At 35.7% G+C, this 18,620-nt stretch overlaps 5 protein-coding genes and 1 long non-coding RNA gene across 8 annotated transcripts; 3 read left to right on the forward strand and 3 right to left on the reverse strand.

Moving 5' to 3' along the window:
* Nucleotides 1–4,520: 4,520 nt before the first annotated feature.
* LOC9312514 lies at nucleotides 4,521–5,690 on the forward strand. The gene has a single exon (XM_021024225.1). The coding sequence runs from the start codon at nucleotides 4,859–4,861 to the stop codon at nucleotides 5,417–5,419; it is 561 nt and encodes a 186-aa protein (XP_020879884.1). The 5' UTR covers nucleotides 4,521–4,858; the 3' UTR covers nucleotides 5,420–5,690.
* A 3,055-nt stretch (nucleotides 5,691–8,745) lies between these two features.
* LOC9312515 (protein EMSY-LIKE 1) lies at nucleotides 8,746–11,135 on the forward strand. Of its 2 annotated transcripts, none has more exons than XM_021026285.1 (9): nucleotides 8,746–8,975; nucleotides 9,083–9,136; nucleotides 9,382–9,608; nucleotides 9,688–9,797; nucleotides 9,872–9,929; nucleotides 10,024–10,164; nucleotides 10,241–10,324; nucleotides 10,404–10,512; nucleotides 10,595–11,135. In XM_021026285.1, the coding sequence occupies exons 1-8, from the start codon at nucleotides 8,936–8,938 to the stop codon at nucleotides 10,497–10,499; spliced, it is 810 nt and encodes a 269-aa protein (XP_020881944.1). In that variant the 5' UTR covers nucleotides 8,746–8,935; the 3' UTR covers nucleotides 10,500–10,512; nucleotides 10,595–11,135. The 2 variants fall into 2 exon arrangements, with proteins under 2 accessions (XP_020881944.1, XP_002876447.1); XM_002876401.2 differs by having other exon boundaries at nucleotides 8,748–8,975; nucleotides 10,015–10,164; nucleotides 10,595–11,133.
* Nucleotides 11,136–11,401: 266 nt separating this feature from the next.
* Nucleotides 11,402–12,312, reverse strand: LOC110228008. Its single transcript, XR_002331606.1, has 2 exons — nucleotides 12,219–12,312; nucleotides 11,402–12,067 (listed from the first exon to the last, which is right to left on the reverse strand). It is a non-coding gene; the product is annotated as an uncharacterized LOC110228008 (long non-coding RNA).
* LOC9312516 (protein EMSY-LIKE 1) lies at nucleotides 11,689–13,473 on the forward strand. The gene is made up of 8 exons (XM_021024024.1): nucleotides 11,689–11,760; nucleotides 11,912–12,081; nucleotides 12,159–12,268; nucleotides 12,356–12,488; nucleotides 12,692–12,916; nucleotides 12,999–13,073; nucleotides 13,165–13,293; nucleotides 13,378–13,473. Exons 1-8 carry the CDS (start codon nucleotides 11,718–11,720, stop codon nucleotides 13,447–13,449), a joined length of 957 nt encoding a protein of 318 aa, XP_020879683.1. The 5' UTR covers nucleotides 11,689–11,717; the 3' UTR covers nucleotides 13,450–13,473.
* LOC9312517 lies at nucleotides 12,681–16,210 on the reverse strand. 2 transcript variants are annotated; one of them, XM_002878134.2, is made up of 4 exons: nucleotides 15,632–16,210; nucleotides 14,950–15,541; nucleotides 12,798–14,691; nucleotides 12,681–12,710 (listed from the first exon to the last, which is right to left on the reverse strand). In XM_002878134.2, the coding sequence occupies exons 1-3, from the start codon at nucleotides 15,985–15,987 to the stop codon at nucleotides 13,696–13,698; spliced, it is 1,944 nt and encodes a 647-aa protein (XP_002878180.2). In that variant the 5' UTR covers nucleotides 15,988–16,210; the 3' UTR covers nucleotides 12,681–12,710; nucleotides 12,798–13,695. The 2 variants fall into 2 exon arrangements, with proteins under 2 accessions (XP_002878180.2, XP_020879681.1); XM_021024022.1 differs by having other exon boundaries at nucleotides 12,798–14,697; nucleotides 15,632–16,203.
* A 593-nt stretch (nucleotides 16,211–16,803) lies between these two features.
* LOC9314249 lies at nucleotides 16,804–18,373 on the reverse strand. Its single transcript, XM_021024023.1, has one exon. It carries the CDS (start codon nucleotides 18,172–18,174, stop codon nucleotides 17,101–17,103), a length of 1,074 nt encoding a protein of 357 aa, XP_020879682.1. The 5' UTR covers nucleotides 18,175–18,373; the 3' UTR covers nucleotides 16,804–17,100.
* Nucleotides 18,374–18,620: the final 247 nt, after the last annotated feature.

Below are 18,620 nucleotides of genomic sequence, written 5' to 3' on the forward strand. Positions count from 1 at the left end.
TTCTATGACTTTACAAACTGATCTCTATCAATTTAACTTCTCTCAGTTATCAAAAACAAAAAAAAAGCTATATATAACTTTGAGTGCATGACGGTATAATGTACTACCCACCATTTATACATAATATCGCAATTTTAGATTCATATTATAATAAACTTTCTATTTGTATTTGTGAAGCATGGTCACTCCACGATTGGATGATTTCTAGTTAATTAATCATCGCGGTTGGTCCGGTCGGACAAGTCGGTCCAGTTCGGTTTTAAAAGCATTGCTTAATTGCCTTAATTTGATCCCCACGCTGAATTGATTACTCCGTCCCAGGCCCGGCCCTTCACCAATTTTGGTGAATCATTTTGTATTGGGCCTCAAATTTCCGAGGCCCATTTTGTGAAGAATTTTTTTTTTTTTTTAGGCCCCAAAATTATGAAATAGGCTTCAAAATTAGTAAAAGAGGCCTCAAAAAGGCTTCAAAATAGTAAAAAAGGTCTCAAAAATTAACAAAAAAGACTTCACAATTAGCAAGAAGGCCTCATAATTAGCAAAAAATCTTTAAAATTTAAGAAAAATTGTTAAATAAAAATTATAAATGCCCCATAATTAGCAAAAAAAATTTTTTTAGCAGTTTCTACTTTTAAAAAAAACCCCAATTTTTTTTTTCGTATTTGGCCCCGGATTTCACCGGACCGGCACTGCTCCGTCCCATAAAAAAATCTTACAAATAAGATAATCAGAGAAAAATATTCCCTACCAAAACATGTAAAATTCTTTAGTATTACCCGAATTTGAAAGTTTTGGTATCGAAAATCTTAGAACGGAATGAGATGGATACTGAACGGGTCGGATATGTCACTCTTAAGAATAGTGCATTAATCATATATACGTCTACTTTCGTACATATACTGTATGTAATATAAACATGGAACCAGCTGATTAACAAAAGGTAAAAATGAATGATAGAAGAAAAGAGGAGTAGTTGCAAGTAGTGGTTAAAAGATTGATACCAACTCTTTCATCGTCTGTGTCATCTATGGATCCTCCTCACGCGTTGCTGATGCACTTTGGAGACACCTCTTTCTTACCTTGCCTTCTTCTCCACTCTCTTCTTTCCCCCTTTCTCTGTTTCTTCCTACTTTATGTATAGTATTTCTACTTTAAGAGCTTACTCTGACAGTTTAAATGAGTTATTTAAATCGAAGTAACTTTAGGCTAATTAATTCATCCAGGGATCTACAAGATTCAATGAATATATGCATATAGGGAGTCGAGTGATATACTATAGTTCTATATATATATATATATATATATCTTAAATTCGAAAACGACTGTTACATTTTAAATATCTAGAACTTAATTAGAACTATCACACACATATATAAAGTCTAGGTTAACGACATTAACACAAGCCATGGCCAAATTTGTATTGAAAATAATTTTCAATGCTTAAATTTGGTGAACCTCTAGAGTTAAAAACTGTTACTCAAAGAGCTAAGTTCGTCAACAGAAATTAATTTAGTATTTAATTTTATAAAGGATGATAGTAAGTTTTTTAGAAAATAAGTAGATCAGTTATTAGTTTTTTTTTCCACAAGTCCAAAATGAAAATCGGAAAGTTACGCGGAAATTTGCATGAAAGTTACTTTTTTTTTTGGTAGGCTGCATGAAAGTTACTTATACAGTTATACCGGCCAAATTAATATATGTGATGCTAATTAAATGTCTTTCAGTGTGCATTATTGCTACCAAACAACAATCCTAGGTACCCTAATCTACTAACTTGACCAGTTGATAAAGGACTAAATCAAAATAGCGGTTCCTACCTCATTAAGCTTCAGAATTTGTTTTTAATAAAGTTTGATTACAGAAACTAAAACTTCAAAATCTATTATTGCTACATGTTTTTGTTGGATCAAATATTGCTACATGTATATATAGATAAAGAAATATAAAATATAATACAGCAGATGTGCTCTGCATGATGTGTGTATTTTGGTCAGTGTCTTCGTGTAAATAAGATGAAATCCAAGAAAGACAAGAGCTCCAGAGATTCAGGTGGCCGATCAACTGGAAATCAGCCACTTTGATTTCTTGTCTAATTTATATTTTCCAAGTCTCGAAAAATATTTAATCATCTGTCTAACATCTCAAAAATAAAAAAGTATGTATTATATACTGTTATCTTTAGACCAGAGCCACACTGGATTTGTTATTATTTAGTTAGCAATTAGTTTTGTTTTATATATCCTCGGTCTTTGAGGTTTTCAGCGAAGCTTAAGCCTTATGCGCCGTTCGCGGCTATTTTAAAAATGAATATATCAGACAAATAAATTATTTTATCATCCACAAACAAATTATGCTATATTTTATAGATAACTCAAATTACAGAAACTTTATAGTGTTTCATATACCCATATCTTTTTCTTTTTCATTTTTTTATCTTAATATACCCATATCAGTGAAACTTTTCAAATTTACAAACAAAAACTCCTACTCCCTCCGTTTTAATTTAGTTGTCGTTTTAAAATTTAAATTTTGTTTCATAATAGTTGTCGTTTTAGGTTTTCAATGCAAATGTTTGGTGAAAATTCCAGTTATAACTCTACTGTTTTAATGTTTTGGCCAATTAAATTTTTTATAAAAGGTAAAACAGAAAATTTAATGTTTTTCTTAATTTGTATGAAAAAACTTTAAACGAAACAGAGAGAGTATTTGATTTTTTTTTTTCATATACATAGTCCAATAGTCATAACATAAATGTGTTAAGAAATTTGATTAAATTTGGATGAACGCGTATTTCCAAAATTAAGTTCTTCTGAGATTAATATTGTGAGTATAATTTTAATAATACTATGATCACTAAGTAATAACGACATGCATACGTAATTAACGATACGAGTGTGTGTGTGTGGAAGACATGTGCTTATTGGGATTTGTTTGGCTTCAAGAACCCCTAAAAATTCCTGCAACTGGTCCAAGATTCCATGACGACAAGGACCTTTGGCCTAATTTGCATTGATCCGATTGCCTAAGTTTAATCCCTTCGTAGATCCAAATGAACACCAGCCAACAAAAATAATCATCAATAATTTAATTCTCATTAAATACAACCATTAGTATTGTAAAAAAAATAAATCATTCATATTTTTCTGGCTGATATACAAAACAACATCTTTAAGTAAGGCCTTATGTTGGCATCTGCCTCCACAATTTTTAGCTTTCATTACGTTTAAATATATATTTTTTACACAGGTGGCGCCGTGGCGTACATCAAAAATCGAAGTTATTCAACCACTTGATTTTGGTATAGTGCTGACGTTAAATTTATTTTTAGAGATATAAAAATAATAGTTCAATATATCAATATAATGGTATATTGATGGATATATCACTCTAAGTTGTGTTAAACAATCTATATTACCAAATAATATATATCTTCAAAACTTTTTACTAAAAAGATTAGTAACAAGCAGCAAAAGTTGAATGATACCGAATTTAAAAGTTTCAGTCATGAAGACTAAACTCGAGAATCCCAAATTTTGTTTATGTGTTGATCAGTCAAAAATAAAAGAGGAAATTTTGGTGAAAAACGAAAGTGTTGGATATTCTATTATAATAAATCAATGTTGTTGATCCGATCTAAGTTTGGGAAATGTGTGAATTTGGTTGAAATTAAGAAGAGTGTATAAATAAGTGTTTAGGAGAAGTTGTAGGGTAGAGTTTTGGTCTTATTCAAATCACCAAACACATTGATTTAACTATGTAATTACGTCTATAAAATATTATAGATTCTTCAGAAGGTTGTCTGCGTTGATAGTAAATCAACTTAAATTAAACAGAAGTGAAACATGAAGTGGCGAATCTGAGATTACAAAACAATTAATATTTAATATAACGACAAATAAAACATAGGAAGTGTTTGGTTTCTTTAACCTTACGCAATGTTTTAATTAGTTTGAACTCTTCCCGATACCTAATTGGGAGTTGAAAAATTCAGTCCTCAGCCAAACCCATTTGTGGCTCACTCTACTTCTTGTGTTACGCCACACATACACATAATATTTTCTTTTCGTTTTTTTTCTGGCAAAAAAAAAAACTTACTCAAAATCAAGAGCTATCATATTTGTTGTTTTCTTTCATAAACTTGGCTTCCAATTAATTTGAAATATGGAATCATGGATAAAAGTTTCATGAGTGAAAATTAAATGACCTTCTATCTACCACAAGAGATATATCATATAATTTTTGTGAACATATGAAGGCCACAAATTATATGAGTATTTATATCATATATTCAAAGAAGACTGACCAATCTATGTTGTATCTATAAATAGATAACGTTGTGTGTGTGTCAATATAATATGCTAATTGAAAAATAAAAAATTATTGTGGTTAACAATCTATTTTGTGTGTCTATCCTAATCGGTAACTTAACTCAAATCACACCTATAACTAGCTTAGCAAGACACTTCTTCTTATTTATATGCATTTTTTATAAGTCTATTACAACATTTTCTCGATAGAAATAAATAGCCTTTCATAAGAATAACAATACATCAACAAAATTCGTCATACTTTTAACTTCGTGGAAAATTCTACGGAAATTTACATTCGCTAAAAAAAAAAAAGACTACGCACAGTCACACAGGACAATCATATTCGGAGAAAACCAAATTACAAAAACGCCCACTAGTCCAAAAGTTTAGTTAAGAAAATAACAAGGAAATGAGTGGCTAAAAAGTCAAGAAAATCCTTTATAAAGTCCCGCGAGTGTTGATCACTTTGATGCAAAGAGAGAGAAGGAAACACACAAAATAAGTGTGAGAGAAAGAGAGAAAGAGTCTATCTCTTGAGTCTTTAAGTCATGCAGCTCAAATCATCATCACCATCTTCATCATCTTCTTCTTCTTCTTCTTCTTCTTCTTCATCATCATCCATGAAACTCAAAACTCTAATCCAAAATCTCCTCACACACCCTCTCTACCGTTTTCTAAGAGCTCTTGCGAGAGCCAAATCAATCTTTCTAGAGATCTCAAAACACAACAACAACAACAACAACAAGAAACGAAAACTCATGATGCTTTTTCCAACAAAGGCTTCAAAGAACCAACGCAAGATCTTCTTCGGATCTTTCAGATTGCATTACAATTGGTGTTCCTCTCATGTTGCTCCTGTCCCTCAACCTTTTCCTTTCCCTTCGTCTTACATTAATGGTGGGGAAGATGATGACTCTCAGCTCTCTGGTTACCTCGAGTGGCTCGAACAAAAGAAAGTCGAAGATGTGGAAGAGATTAGAGATGTTGTAGCTGATGATGATATTGATCATTTGGCGGATATGTTCATCGCTAATTGCCACGAGAAGTTCTTGCTCGAGAAAGTTGAATCTTACAGGAGATTTCAAGAAATGTTAGAAAGGGGTTTATGAATTATCAGAGGTGAAACATAGATTTTGAGTCTTGTCTGATTAATTGATAATCATGTTGTAAAATATTAGCTAGTTTGATTTGATAATATACCGTACCACAAGGTCGTGAAATGTGTATCTTGAAAGTTTTGGTGGGTAATGTACGAGAAGTTGACACTTTTGGGGTTATTAGTGAAACATTTGATATTGTAAAAACAATAATTGTTGTTGTCCCTCTAACTGGGCACATCTTTAAGTGGTGAGTTTGATTAGTGTTTGGTAAATTACGTCCAACTTGCCTAATTTCTTATTATCTTGAGAAAGATTAAATAAACTAACGAAACGAGGTTTAAGGAATTACAAAAAAAAAGAAGGAATTAGCGCTATTGAAATTTCACAAGTGTTAAAATACATAACATAATTAAACGTGACATTACCGAGTGAATGAAAATTTATTACTATAAATAGAGTTTTATAAAATAGTATCATGCAGTTTCCTTAGGCCGTGAATGTTTTATAGTAATGTCTTTATGTATATAACATGTTTAGTTTTGATCTTAATTTCATTTTCTTACGCAAATGTAATGCCGAGTCTGTAGAAACAGAGATATTTGTATTATTAAATGGAATGTGTAACTTTCAATCTCGTAAATATCTTGGATTTATGATATTCTAAAGAAAAACATCGTGATCATAATAGCCAAAAGAGACTAAAAGGATCGAACAAATCTCGAGGAAAATGATCTAAAGTACAATTTACTGTGCGTTCTCAACTACTAATAGATCCAATTTTCACCTAATTTTGGACTTTATAGGACTATATTGTGGTATCCTCGTGTAATTACAATAGTCATTTCTCCATATTGCATATTTATCCATAAATAATATATAAAAAGACTCGGAGAAATAATAGTTTTCTCATAGGAGTATAATGTAGAGAAATCATATATATAAAAGTTGGTCAACTTTCTCCATATAAATGTCAAATCATCATACAAGAAAATGATAAGTATCATTCAACATTATTTAAATTAAAAATTAGCAAAATTAATTGAGAAAAAATCAAAAGGCTCATATTATGTTAAATCTTCCATTAATCCCTTTCTTAAATGACATCTTCAAAATAAAAATAAAATTATAAAATTATTTTAATAAATCAATTACTACTTTCATTTTATTTTTATTATTTTTCTAATTATTTGCGTTGTAGTTTAGTTGTTTGCTACCTAATATCTTATTAGTTTAGTAATTTTACCTTGGATATTTTCTGATTATTACGTTATGGTTTATATCTTATCATTTGACATTATCTCTTTTCATTTTTGTGTCTTATGGTAAGTTTGTAACATGACATGCAAATTTTTTCAAGTAATGAGATTTTGAGACGTTAGACATACCACGAAATTCAAAATAAATCATTTTCTCTTATATGGTTATATGCAATAGCATAAAATCTAAAAGTGTTAAATAACTCTTTAATTTTTGTTTTCTTTTTCTTCTTTTCATAGAAAACTCTTGAGATCAAAATATCTTATATTCTTGTTGTGTGTATTCATGAACAAATATTAGAATCTTAGATATAAAAATAATCAAATTATACATGAAAATGTATAAATTGATATTTAGAGTCAAAAACGAATCTAACAATAAAAATTGTAAATACATAAGATGAGTCTAATTTTATTAACTATACAATAACAAACAAAAAATAAATATAAATTAGTGACAAAAACAATTAACATATTTTTATGGGAGACTCACAAAAATGCCCATTTTTCAATACCCTTTTTCAAAAATGCCCCATTTGGCTGTCCATTTTTAAAAATACCCATTTTTATGTGCAAAATGACTAAATTACTCTTCTTTTAATAAAAGATATCACAAATATATAAGGAAATATAACAAAATTAGGTCCACAAAATACAAAATATTTTTTGGCGGGAAAAGTGATCCCGCAATTTTTCCCGCCAAAACACTTGTAAAAACTTTAAAATACCTTGTAAAATTTTCCCACAAAATTTTTTTCCGCCAAAAATTTTTTTACAAGTGTATTTATAAAGTTTTACACTGTATTTTAAAAGGTTTTACAACGTATTTATAAGATATTATAAGATTTTACAAGCTATTTTATAAGGTTTTACAAGTTATAAAGTTTTACAAGTTTTTTATAAGGTTTTACAAGTTATAAATACCTTATAAAACCTTATAAATACCTTGTAAAACCTTTTAGAATACATTGTACAACCTTACAAAACACTTGTAAATACTCCGTAAAACCTTTAAAATACCTTGTAAATTTTTCCCGCAAAAAAAATTTCGCCAAAAAAATTGCGGAATCACTTTTCCCGCAAAAAAAAATTTTTGGCGGGAAAAATTTTTATGGAAAAATTTTACAAGGTATTTTAAAGGTTTTTACAAGTGTTTTGGCGGGAAAATTGCGGGATCACTTTTCCCGCCAAAAAATATTTTGTATTTTGTGGACCTAATTTTGTTTCAAATAAGGGTAAAATGGTCGTTAAAAATTAAAAGAGGGCAAACTTAAAAATAGACTTTCAAAGGGACATTTTTGAAAAAGGGTATTGAAAAAAGAGTATTTTTAACAATTTCTCTATTTTTATCTTAACAATTTTTAAAACAAACCTACGCGTAGGCGTAGCGTGAGAATTCACACTAAACATCACAAATCAGACGAAGCTTAGCTACTTAACAATATTGATAACTTGATAACCAAAAGAAAAAAGAAAAAGTTAATCAACGCTCCTTTACCTTTAAGAAATACCACTTATTCCTCAATTTTGTTTCTTCCAATATTCATCTATGATCTATGCATAGTTTAAAATAATTTTCTCTTAAAATTCAAATAATAAAGTATCACACTTTATGCGTTTAATTGAAACTTTACTGTTTTAATGAAATTTTTTTAGAAGTATTTATTTTGGTAAATATACATGATCGAGCCATCGAGGGAGGCCCGTCTCAATAGAGTAGTACTACTATAGTCCATATAAAGTCAATTTTCGACACCCCTATATATTGTTTCGTTGACTTTTGCAGTTTATATGTATGTAGCATGCTCGAGACCCAAAATTTTAAAAAATTATAAATTGCTTCTTTTTTTATAAAAAAATTAAAATGTCGTTTTGATATACCAGACTTATCAATTTTTATTTATATAATTCAAACCCTTTTGTTATCAAATCGTTAATAAGAAACGTGGATCGATTGGATAATAAACCACTACGTAAACTTGAATTTATTTACCTATTCACATTTAATTAGTTATCCTATTTGTTAAGAGAAAAAAAACAAATTAATTAACTGTCCGTAAACTAGTGACTCATTGTGTACAATCATTAACTTCTTCCACAAGTCATATAAACTCGCTTCTTCCACAAATCTTCACACTCTTCCCTACCAGTCACCTCCGCGACACATTCTTGAGCCAGAGATCGCTCGAGTTTTAGGGTTTTTCTTTAACCACAAACTTCATCTCTCCGGGTTCCTCTGTTCGATAGATTCTTTCTCAGACTCTCTCTAATGGCGGACCAGCAAGATCAAGAGCCAAATCCTCCCGCCGGTACGTCTCTTCAAAAACTTCCGATGGGGATTGATCTATTGAATTCGCCCATCGAGTTCTTTTTAAATTTCTATAGATTCATCTCTCCGGGTTCCTCTGTTCTACAGATTCTCTCTCTCTAATGGCGGACGAGAAAGATCAAGAGCCAAATGCTCCCGCCGGTACGTCTCTTCAAAAACTTGTATTGAATTCTCCCATCGACTTCTTGTTAAATTTCGAGAACGCAATCTTCAGTAACTAGGGTTTTCAAGTATGAAATGATTAGCTTGGGTTTATATATTTCAAGGTTTTGGATTCCTCTGTTTTTCGTTTTCTTTCTTCCATTGATGGAAACGGCTGCTGATAAAGAATGGTTCTTCTGTCTTTATACCGAGTGATCTTGATTCTGTTATTTCTCGTGATGCAGAAAAGCCAGAGCTTCTCCCATTAAAGAAGAGAGCAACGGCTGGAAAATCACTCGTTGGGTATAACATAGCACCCGAGTCTGACTCCAGCAGCGACAGCAGTGACGAAGGAGATGTGGCGTGTTTACCCGAGAAAGAGGTCAATAAAGAGACACTCCAAGAACTCCAGAAAAAAGCTTTCTACTCTCTTCTCCAAGCTTTCGCTTTAGAAACCTCGACAATGTCAAACGTAACAGTAACCTTTTTCTTGGTTGAATCTTTCTTCCGTTTGCTTTCTGAGGGTTTTGGCCATGTCTTTTGTTATCCAGAAGAGGACTCAGATCATAGAAAAACTGATGAACGAGTGGGGGATTGCTAACGAAACTCAAATCTCTTTTGCGGATCAGATTCAGAAGAAACTTCTGACCCTACAACAAATGTATGTAATATCATCTTGTCAAAGCTCGAAGATATAATCTGTTCCTTGTTTAAAAATCATCTTCGTTTTCTCAGGAAGGATTCTGATAAGAAGGAAACGCAGATACTACCAGAGACGCCATTGGCCCCACCTGTAAGGAAGAGAAATTGACAACAATGATTTGGCTTTTACCGCAGAGTTTTAACTTTCATTGTCTTTACCTTTTCTCTGTTTTAAGGCAACGCAGAGTTGGACATTTGTTCCTAAACCTGGCAAAAGCTGGGGCAGTGTTAATCCTGAGTCTCTTATTGGAAAATGGGTCTGTATGAAGCTGCCTGATGAAGCTGATTTCGCTGAATACATCATCAAAGCATATGATGCGGAAAAGGTACTTAACCCTTTCTTGTATCTCATGCCTCAGACTCAAGCCGTTCTAAGAGATCTACTTTGCAATATCTCTCCAGGAAATGCATAGCATAGTGAACGCAGAGTCGAATGCAATGGAGGTTGATGGCATTGATCCGTTTAGCTGGATAGATATCAGAGAAGTAATACACAAACTCTTATCATCAAATCAAAGTCTTTAATATCAGAAAGCTGAAACGTTTGATCTCAAACTTATTGTAGATTGCGCCTAACGATATCATGTGGGAAGGTGGACAAAAGCCAAAGTTTGATACTCCCAACCAATCTGCAGCTACAGCTCAAGGAGCACCTTTCTGACAACATTGACAAGGTAACTTTACACACACATTCTCAGTGAAACTCTAATGGTTTTGGCAGAAATTTGACCAGTGAAACTCTTGGTTTCAATGCAGGACAATGCTGAGAATGACCAAGACCCTCTTTTGCATTTTGTTTTGAGATCTTTAGTTACTTGTACAATCACATTACACAAGACCTTTTTTTTGGGTGTTGTTAGCTGGAATTAGAGAAGAAATGGGTCAGTGTTGAAGTGTAAACAGAATCCAAACACTTGCTTTTGTAAACAGTGACTTGTTAGCTTATCTCATCCCTTGTCTCGTCTATAATCGGAAAAGTTTTCTTTATGGTCGGCGACATCGCTCCGGTTCGATTCAGTCACCACTTTGGGTGGCTCTCGGGGATTTCCAAATTCGTCTCTCTCCTGATCTCTTCAGCTTCATTTACAAGGATACTGAAAATTTCCGATTCAGAAGCATAGAATCTGCAAATCTAGACCCGAAAACGCAAGGGATTGGAATCTCCGGTGGAATTTCGAAACAAATAGATCCTCGACTTCTCGCCGGAGCAATTTATATAGTTATCATTAACTTAGAAAAACAATTTAGTTTTAATTAAATATTAAAATAATTTGTTAGTAGCGCGGTTAAAAGCCTTAAAGGACAGTAATTTATTGCCAACACAAAAATGACAGTGACTATTTTTCATTAATTAAGTGAAATTCAAATGGAAAAAACGATGGTTAGTACTTAGTAGATTTTCTTGATTTTTTTTTTTTTAACAGCTTTCTTGATCTTTTCTTTATAATTGCAAGTGCTAACAATATTTTATTTTAAAGTATCACGAGCCACATATTAATTCTTGAAATTTGCTGCTATTATCCACAACCGTTAGATTAGAAGTCCGTACTAATCCAAACAGTATTGAGTAAATGATGTTGAAATTATTAACCGTAAATTCTTCAGTTGCTGACGTGTCGATACTTTAATCCAATTAAGTCAAGTTCATCAACTGATCAAGAACTAACTTCCCTCACAAGAAAGTATAATTTCACTCTTTTACGTTCAAAACTCCAAAAGAGCATCTAAAGGTAAGAGAATCCAAAATCTCGCAACTTCTTCTTTCATCGACCCATGCAACGTTGTTGAAGATCCTTCGATTTCTATCTAGGGTTTCTCTCAAAGACGCACAAGCTTCATCAACAAGACTCTTCTCTCCGATTCCTCTGTGTTCTCAGCAATGTCGGACCACAAAGATCAAGCCCCAAATTCTCCAGCATCTCGTAAGTCTCTTCCAGGTTAACTTTCTCATGGCTTTTGCGATTCTAGAGTTTCGGATTCCTCTGTTTTCTCCTTCTCTGTTTTCTCTACCATTGATGGAATTAGTCTGAGCGGTGGTGAACTTTCTTGTGATCTTGATTCCGTTTGCTGTAGAATCAACTGATATACCGATCAATAATACAGAGACTATGCCGAGCTATAGCAGTGACGATGCTATCCTGTTCAGCTCCATGGACAAGAACGAGAAACTCAGGGAACTCCAGAGAAAGGCTTACTTTTATGTTCTCCATGCCTTCAGAGCAGAATCTCCTGCAATATCCAGCGTAAATTAATCGTTCTTGTTCTATAATATGCATTGATTCGCTTCTTGGAACTTGTGTTCATGTCTTCTCTTCTTCAGCAAGGGATTACTATCGTGAAAGAACTGATGAAAGAATTGAAAATTGACCTCAACACTCACCAGAATTATGAGAATATAATCAAAGATGATCCAATGGTCCAACAATTGAGGTATCTTAATCATGGCTTTTACTACTGCAACGATGTGATCTTCTCTCCCTGCTTCTCTAAGTTTGTGTCCTACCCTCTGTTTTTCAGGAATGTTTCATTGGCGTCTGATGAGATGGAAATGCAGAAACTTACTGCCGCTGAAGAACGGAAAATTACTGGCGTAGATGGCCAACCTCTGAGAATCCGTATCAAACCGAACAAGGACGACATGGCCAAAATTGTAGGTTTTAGAATCATCTCTTTCCAACTCGTGTAGCAGACAATTCAATCTGGCTTTAACTCCCATTTTCTTTTTCCTTTTCTGATTGCTTAGCGAGACATGGCCAAAATTGTAGGTTTTAAAATCATCTCTTTCCAACTCCTATAGCAGACAATTCAATCTGGCTTTAACTCCCATTGTCTTTTCCTTTTCTGATTGCTTAGCGAGACAGGGTTTTAGCTCCTGCAAAGATAAAAGATGGAAAGGTTATAGCTCCTGAAAAGATACAAGACGAAGAGGCAAAACCGAGTTTTACTTCTGAGGATTCACCTGTCCTAAGCTGGGGCCAGGTTTCTCCTGGGTCACTTGTTGGAAGACACGTCAATATACAAATGCCTGACGAAGACGAGTACATTGAATTCCTCATCACAGAGTATGACGCAAAAACGGTAAGTCACTTCATGTTTACTTGTGTGTTGTTCATCAGGTCAGATCTCAGCCCTTCTAAGAAATATAGTTTCGAATCTACAGGAAACTCACCACCTGGTGAGTGCTTTCAGCAACAAGGATTATGAGGACCCGTGCAACTGGATTGATCTCAGACATGTAAAATCAAATTGTTATATCTCTTCTTCAAGTTTTATATTCGTCCTCCTTTTTTCAGAAGCTGAAACCACTAATCTCAAACTCTTTGCAGGTTCCGGCAGAGGATATGCAATGGCCAAAGAGCGATCCTGGATTACCAGTATGGAAACGCCTTCTTAAACCAGGCGAAACTCTCTTGCACGAAACCAGTACAACTCGAAACAAGAAGCAACTTAAGGAGGTACCTTGAAAACAGCTCCAACAAATTTTCCTTGTGATGCTAAGCCCTTTCACTGACACAATTTCTCAATAAAACCTCTGTTAGGTTGGCAAAACTAGCACTGGGATTCCTATCATCAGAAAAGTTGATAAGGGAAAGGCTATCGTTGACGCATAATCTCCAATGCAGTAGGATGCTGAAGATGACAGATGCATGACAAGATTCTACATTGGAACAATCTTATAACCTTGTTTGAGATCCTCTGGCTCTTTATACAATCTACTAAACTCATATTTTGCTGCTATCTGGAATTAGAGAAGTGTACTATAAACAATTCCAATACTCTTTTCTAAATGACTGCCTTGTACACTTCTTAGAAGATTCTTGATCCTATAGAAGATAGTTAAGTATTGCAATAACTCATCACCTCTTTGAACGTTTCTTCGGACGAGTAGAAGAACCTGTTTCCTTTTCACTAGTTTCACTGTCCCGCTTTGTCATTAGAGGAGCAGTGCCTCTTTTAGAGGCGGCACCAGTGTTTTTCTTTGCAGGACTACCCTTTTCAATTGTTGGCTTTTTCCCAGTTAATCGTTTCTGACCAGCAGGCGGTTTTACTGCATCCACTTTGTCATTCTTACTATTACTTTTCCTCTGTTCAGCTCCTCTCTTTCCATTAGAGGAATCAGCCTTCACTGTATCTACTACGGTTTCAGATGATGAAACCCCTTTCATTCTCTTAAGAAAACTAGCAGCACTTTGCTTTTTTGAGCCACCACTAGCGTTGTTACCCTTCTTTTCTTGAACACTTTTCTTTGGCACAGAGCTATCGTTTGAAGACCGGCCTTTACTAGAGATACCAGCATTCAAACTGGTCTTAACGTTTGTGCTCCCTACATTTTTAGCTGTTGAGGGTGCTCCTCCTCTAGTCATCTTCTTAGAAACAATAGGTTTCTCATCTTTATCAGAGGTTCCATCTTCCTCCTCTTCTGAAACTGGCTTCTCATCGACTGTTGGAACTACTTTAGTCTTTTTCTTCAAAGTTTCAGTGACAGACGCTGAAGATCTAACAGCCAAGGAACTACGTTTCCGACAAGCTATAATAGGCACTGAAAGTGTTGGTTTTAGAGAAGAGACTGTGACTTCCTCCTTAGACGTCACCAAGGATTCCTCTTTTGGTGTTGGTAAGGTTTGTTTAGGAATTTTGAGACTCATCTGTTTCTTGATAAGCTGGTAAAGCTGCTTTGTGACATTAAACTCAGAAGATGGCTCGCCATAGAAAACTCTCACATTGTTGACTAGTAGCAGTAAATCCCGAAAGAACTTGCTCCTGGAGGTTTTGTAGTAACCTTCTTCCACACGACTTCGAATCATCTCAAAGTCTATGTGCTGCCTTATTATCCTGTCGTACTCGGATGTTTCCTGCAACTTCACAATCAAACAAATAAGATTCAGGCTTAAAACAAGCCGTTTGATAATGAATTACTATCATGATACTAAAATAAAGACAGCAGAATTTTTTACATTTTAAGGAAAAAATTATCATCAGCAGATTATTTTTGAACAGGATTGTTTATTATAGAAAATTATTTTTAATTACGAGGAATCATTTTGCAAAAACATGATGAAATTTGAATTGCTCCCCCAAAAAAAAATTTATGTGACTTTTAATATTTTTACCTGGCTTTGGAGCCGGCGCGAAAAGTGAGAGCCAATGGGGTGAGACTGAAGAATCTCGATGAAATCAATCAACGGCTGAGATTCAGCGGGGATCTTATTGACGGTCAGAGATTGATCCTCGTTACCCGGTTGGTGCTGGTCTACCGTCTCCTTTCTCGGTAAGCTCGCCGAGCTCTGCCCATCACTCGTTTCTTTCCTATCTTCCTCTCCTTTCGACTCGTCCATTGACTCAACGAACTCGGGCGAGTCATTTCCCTCTCTTTCTGGTTCTGCTCTATCCGATTCCTTGGCCACGCTCTCGCAACTTCCTCTACCCGAATCCTCTCTGACCGGCTTCTCGTCGATCCGGTTCGGTTCTTCGTCCACTGGTTCAGCGATTTTAACATCTTTATTCGTCTTCTCAGATCCGGTTCCGGGACTATTATCATTCGGATCTGGAGAATTTGTCGGCTCGGCGACCGGTACGCCGGAGTTGTTTCCCGATTCACTGTGGTTCTCTTTCGTCTCCGCGATTTTATCTAGATCTGAATTCTCGGTTTTCAAGCTCTTCTCTCTCTCATCTTCCAATCTCTTTACCTTCAACTGCAAGGACCTGTACTCACAAATCCACGATTCAAAATCGAAGGTAACGCAAATCTGGATTCGAAACAAAAACGAAAAGGCAATGGTCGATTGAAATTACGAGATGGATAGATCGTAACGTTCGACTTCTCGTCGGAGTTCATCGACACGGAGCTTTCTCAGCTCCTCAAGCCAAGGAACGGACGAGATCTCGGCGGCGAGAGTATCTTCTTCTCCTTCTGCAGATCCCGGCGAGACCAGGTTACGGGAGAATCGGCGCTTGAGATCGTTGTACTTGTGACGACAGTCGATGGCGGTGAGTGTACGAACAGTGGGGTTCTGCTTATGGATTTCAGAAGCGACGGAGTCCCATGAATCAGTACCGTGACGGTGAACGGCGCAGGCGAGGAGGAGCTCCTCCATTGTGCTCCACGTTTGTTTCTCTGGTGAATTTTTGTCGTTTTCCGATTTTGCCATTAAGTAAATGTAAAAAAAAAGAACAAAGTGGATTTTGCTTATTGTCACTTCTCCAATTTGCAGAAACTGAAATAGAAATGATCGTCTTCTGCTAATCGTTGCTCTTGGCCTCCACTAAGAAACACCTTGGGGCTGATTATTTTTATTTTTGTATCTGTCGGACAAATAATTTATTAATTATGCAAGAGGTTTCGTTGTAAAAATGTTCGTGCAAATGCAAAGGCGCACCAATTGAGAAAAATGTTGAACAACTTTGCTCGTTTTGTCGTATCACTTTAGTGGGCCCAAGCATTACACCGAATCCATTACCGGTTTGGAACCAAAAGCCCCAACCAAGAGAGTCCAATTTTGTTTATCCATAACATTTAAATTTCAAAAATGGATTGTACGGAAGCAGTTAATTTACATATTTAATGTTTAATCCAAACTAAAGAAGAAGAAAAATGACTACTGTGGACAATACATTCGTTCAAATTGTCTGCACTGTAAATCTGTAATATTCACCATACCGACATCGACATTGACATTGACCTTAACCATAGAATGGAAGAGCGTCGAGATCTTGCGGAGGACTATGTCATGCCCGATATCAATGACTATGAGATGTTCTAAATCGTCTTAGATCACTTTGCCATTGACAAATATGATTTTGCTGCAAAGGTATATTCCGATCCGTTAGGATTCGGGATAACCGGAGGACGAGTTCTACCGAAAAAGAAGATAATTTTGCTGCTACTTAGAGAGACCGGTAAGTCTCCTCGCAAACTCTTCTCGAATTCAACTACACTTGCCAATGCTTTAAGAAGATATACAAAATACGTTCAAGGTCATAGAGTTCACACGGCAAATAAGAATCACCATCAAGCTTTACATTGACTGATATAATACTGATTCAAATCAACTCGACATGCTTATCAGTTCCATAAAGAGAGTTCAAAAGCATAATCTCATATAAAACTCTGAAGATTCCATCAAAAGATTCAAAACAAGTTCTGCAAATCTAATCCAGAAGATTCAACGCATATATATACAAAAGCCATAGCTGATTAAGTCGACAAATGTAGTTGGAATTCGAATAAAGCCTGTGATTACCAAATAGCCGCCATAGAAGCTTCAAGCGGCTCCTTTCAAAGCTTTCTTCAGCTCCTCAGCCACATCGCCCTCTTCCTTGCTTTTCTTCCCGCCGTAATCAGACGTCGTCGTTCTCTCGCTGCTCCACCGATCAGCTCTCGATCTCCCGTTGTTGTTGCTCCTCTCGGGTTCGCGGTACTTTGAGTGTGATCCGTAATCAATTGTCGCCGGCGAGTATGGACGGACGTTTGATATAACTTCCCGGAGATCTTCGACGGCTCTCTTTAACTGCTTGTTCTCCGTTCGAAGCTCCTCCATCTGCCGATTCACGGCCAAACACACCTCCGCCACGTCACCACTTGTTGTGAGCTGACCCGGATCGCTCGTGGGTTTGGTCACTTTAGCATCTGAGCCGTCCACGTGTTCGATTCCGATTTTATTCATCACCAAAAAAGGAAATCTCCTCAGGGAAATCGCAGCCGTTGGATCGAAATCGCGTCTGATCTCCGTAGGAACCCTAACGCCCCACCGGAAATTCAAAACGGCGCGTCCTCTCACAGGCAAAGAGGTCCTCGCCGCAACCTCAACGCCGGATAACAATCCAGCGATATCTCCAGCAGAAGTTGACGGCAGAACCGTGACTTTCCTAAATCCTCCGCCGCATCCATTGACCGCTGGAGTATCCACCACCTCAATCGAAGAATCATCTCCCGAAACAGATCCATTCATCGATTTGATCAGATTTGTTTGAGACGACGAATGAGACTTTTTGATAGAGAAATCGCCGAATTGAGGTTTGAAGTGAAGCATAAAGCTAGGGTTTCCTTTACCTAGGAGATTGAATTCAGCGCTCATGAGCATAGAGCTTGAAATCGGAGAACCGAACGATCCCGATCCGGTTTTGACGATTAGAGAGAAAGGGTTCCACGAATCGTTTGGACGGTAAGCGACCTTGAGAGAAGGTCCAGATTCGAAGAAAGTGGAGAGATTGAGACTGAGCTCCTTGGATTCTCCGGCGACGATTCCAGATTGAAAAGGTAAACCTAAGATACTCAAAGGAACCTTAGCCCTGAAAAGAGGCTTTTGCTCTTCACGAAACTTCATCGATGCCTTCATCTTCTTCTACGCACAAATTCCCCAAAATCAAAAATCGAATTCAGCTAGTAACTTATGGAGAGAGTACAGTGATCGAAGTAGAAGGATTTATACGAGTTTTTAATAGTTTTAAAGGAAATTTTCCATTTTTTTCTTAAGAATTGGGAATTTTGTAAAGATTTTGGTTGGACATGAGGATAAAGGCTCCAGAAGTCATTTTTCCGATTTCACCCTCGTGTTTTACGAAGATTAACGGATAACGCAGACTGGTCTGTGGTGTAATTATGTGTAAGTTCCAAGGCTAAAAGATAAGGTGGTTAATGCTTAAAATGAAAGGTGGACAAAATGCCCGGTAGTTTTCGTCTATCTGTTCTGTTTTTTTTCCTCTGTTGATACATAAAGCCCGTAAATACACATGGGCTTAAAGTCAGGCCTCTACGCTGGGCTCTATCACGCCGTTCGTTTTG

This window comes from Arabidopsis lyrata (genome assembly GCF_000004255.2).
Source record: "Arabidopsis lyrata subsp. lyrata unplaced genomic scaffold ARALYscaffold_5, whole genome shotgun sequence".
Taxonomy (NCBI): domain Eukaryota; kingdom Viridiplantae; phylum Streptophyta; class Magnoliopsida; order Brassicales; family Brassicaceae; genus Arabidopsis; species Arabidopsis lyrata.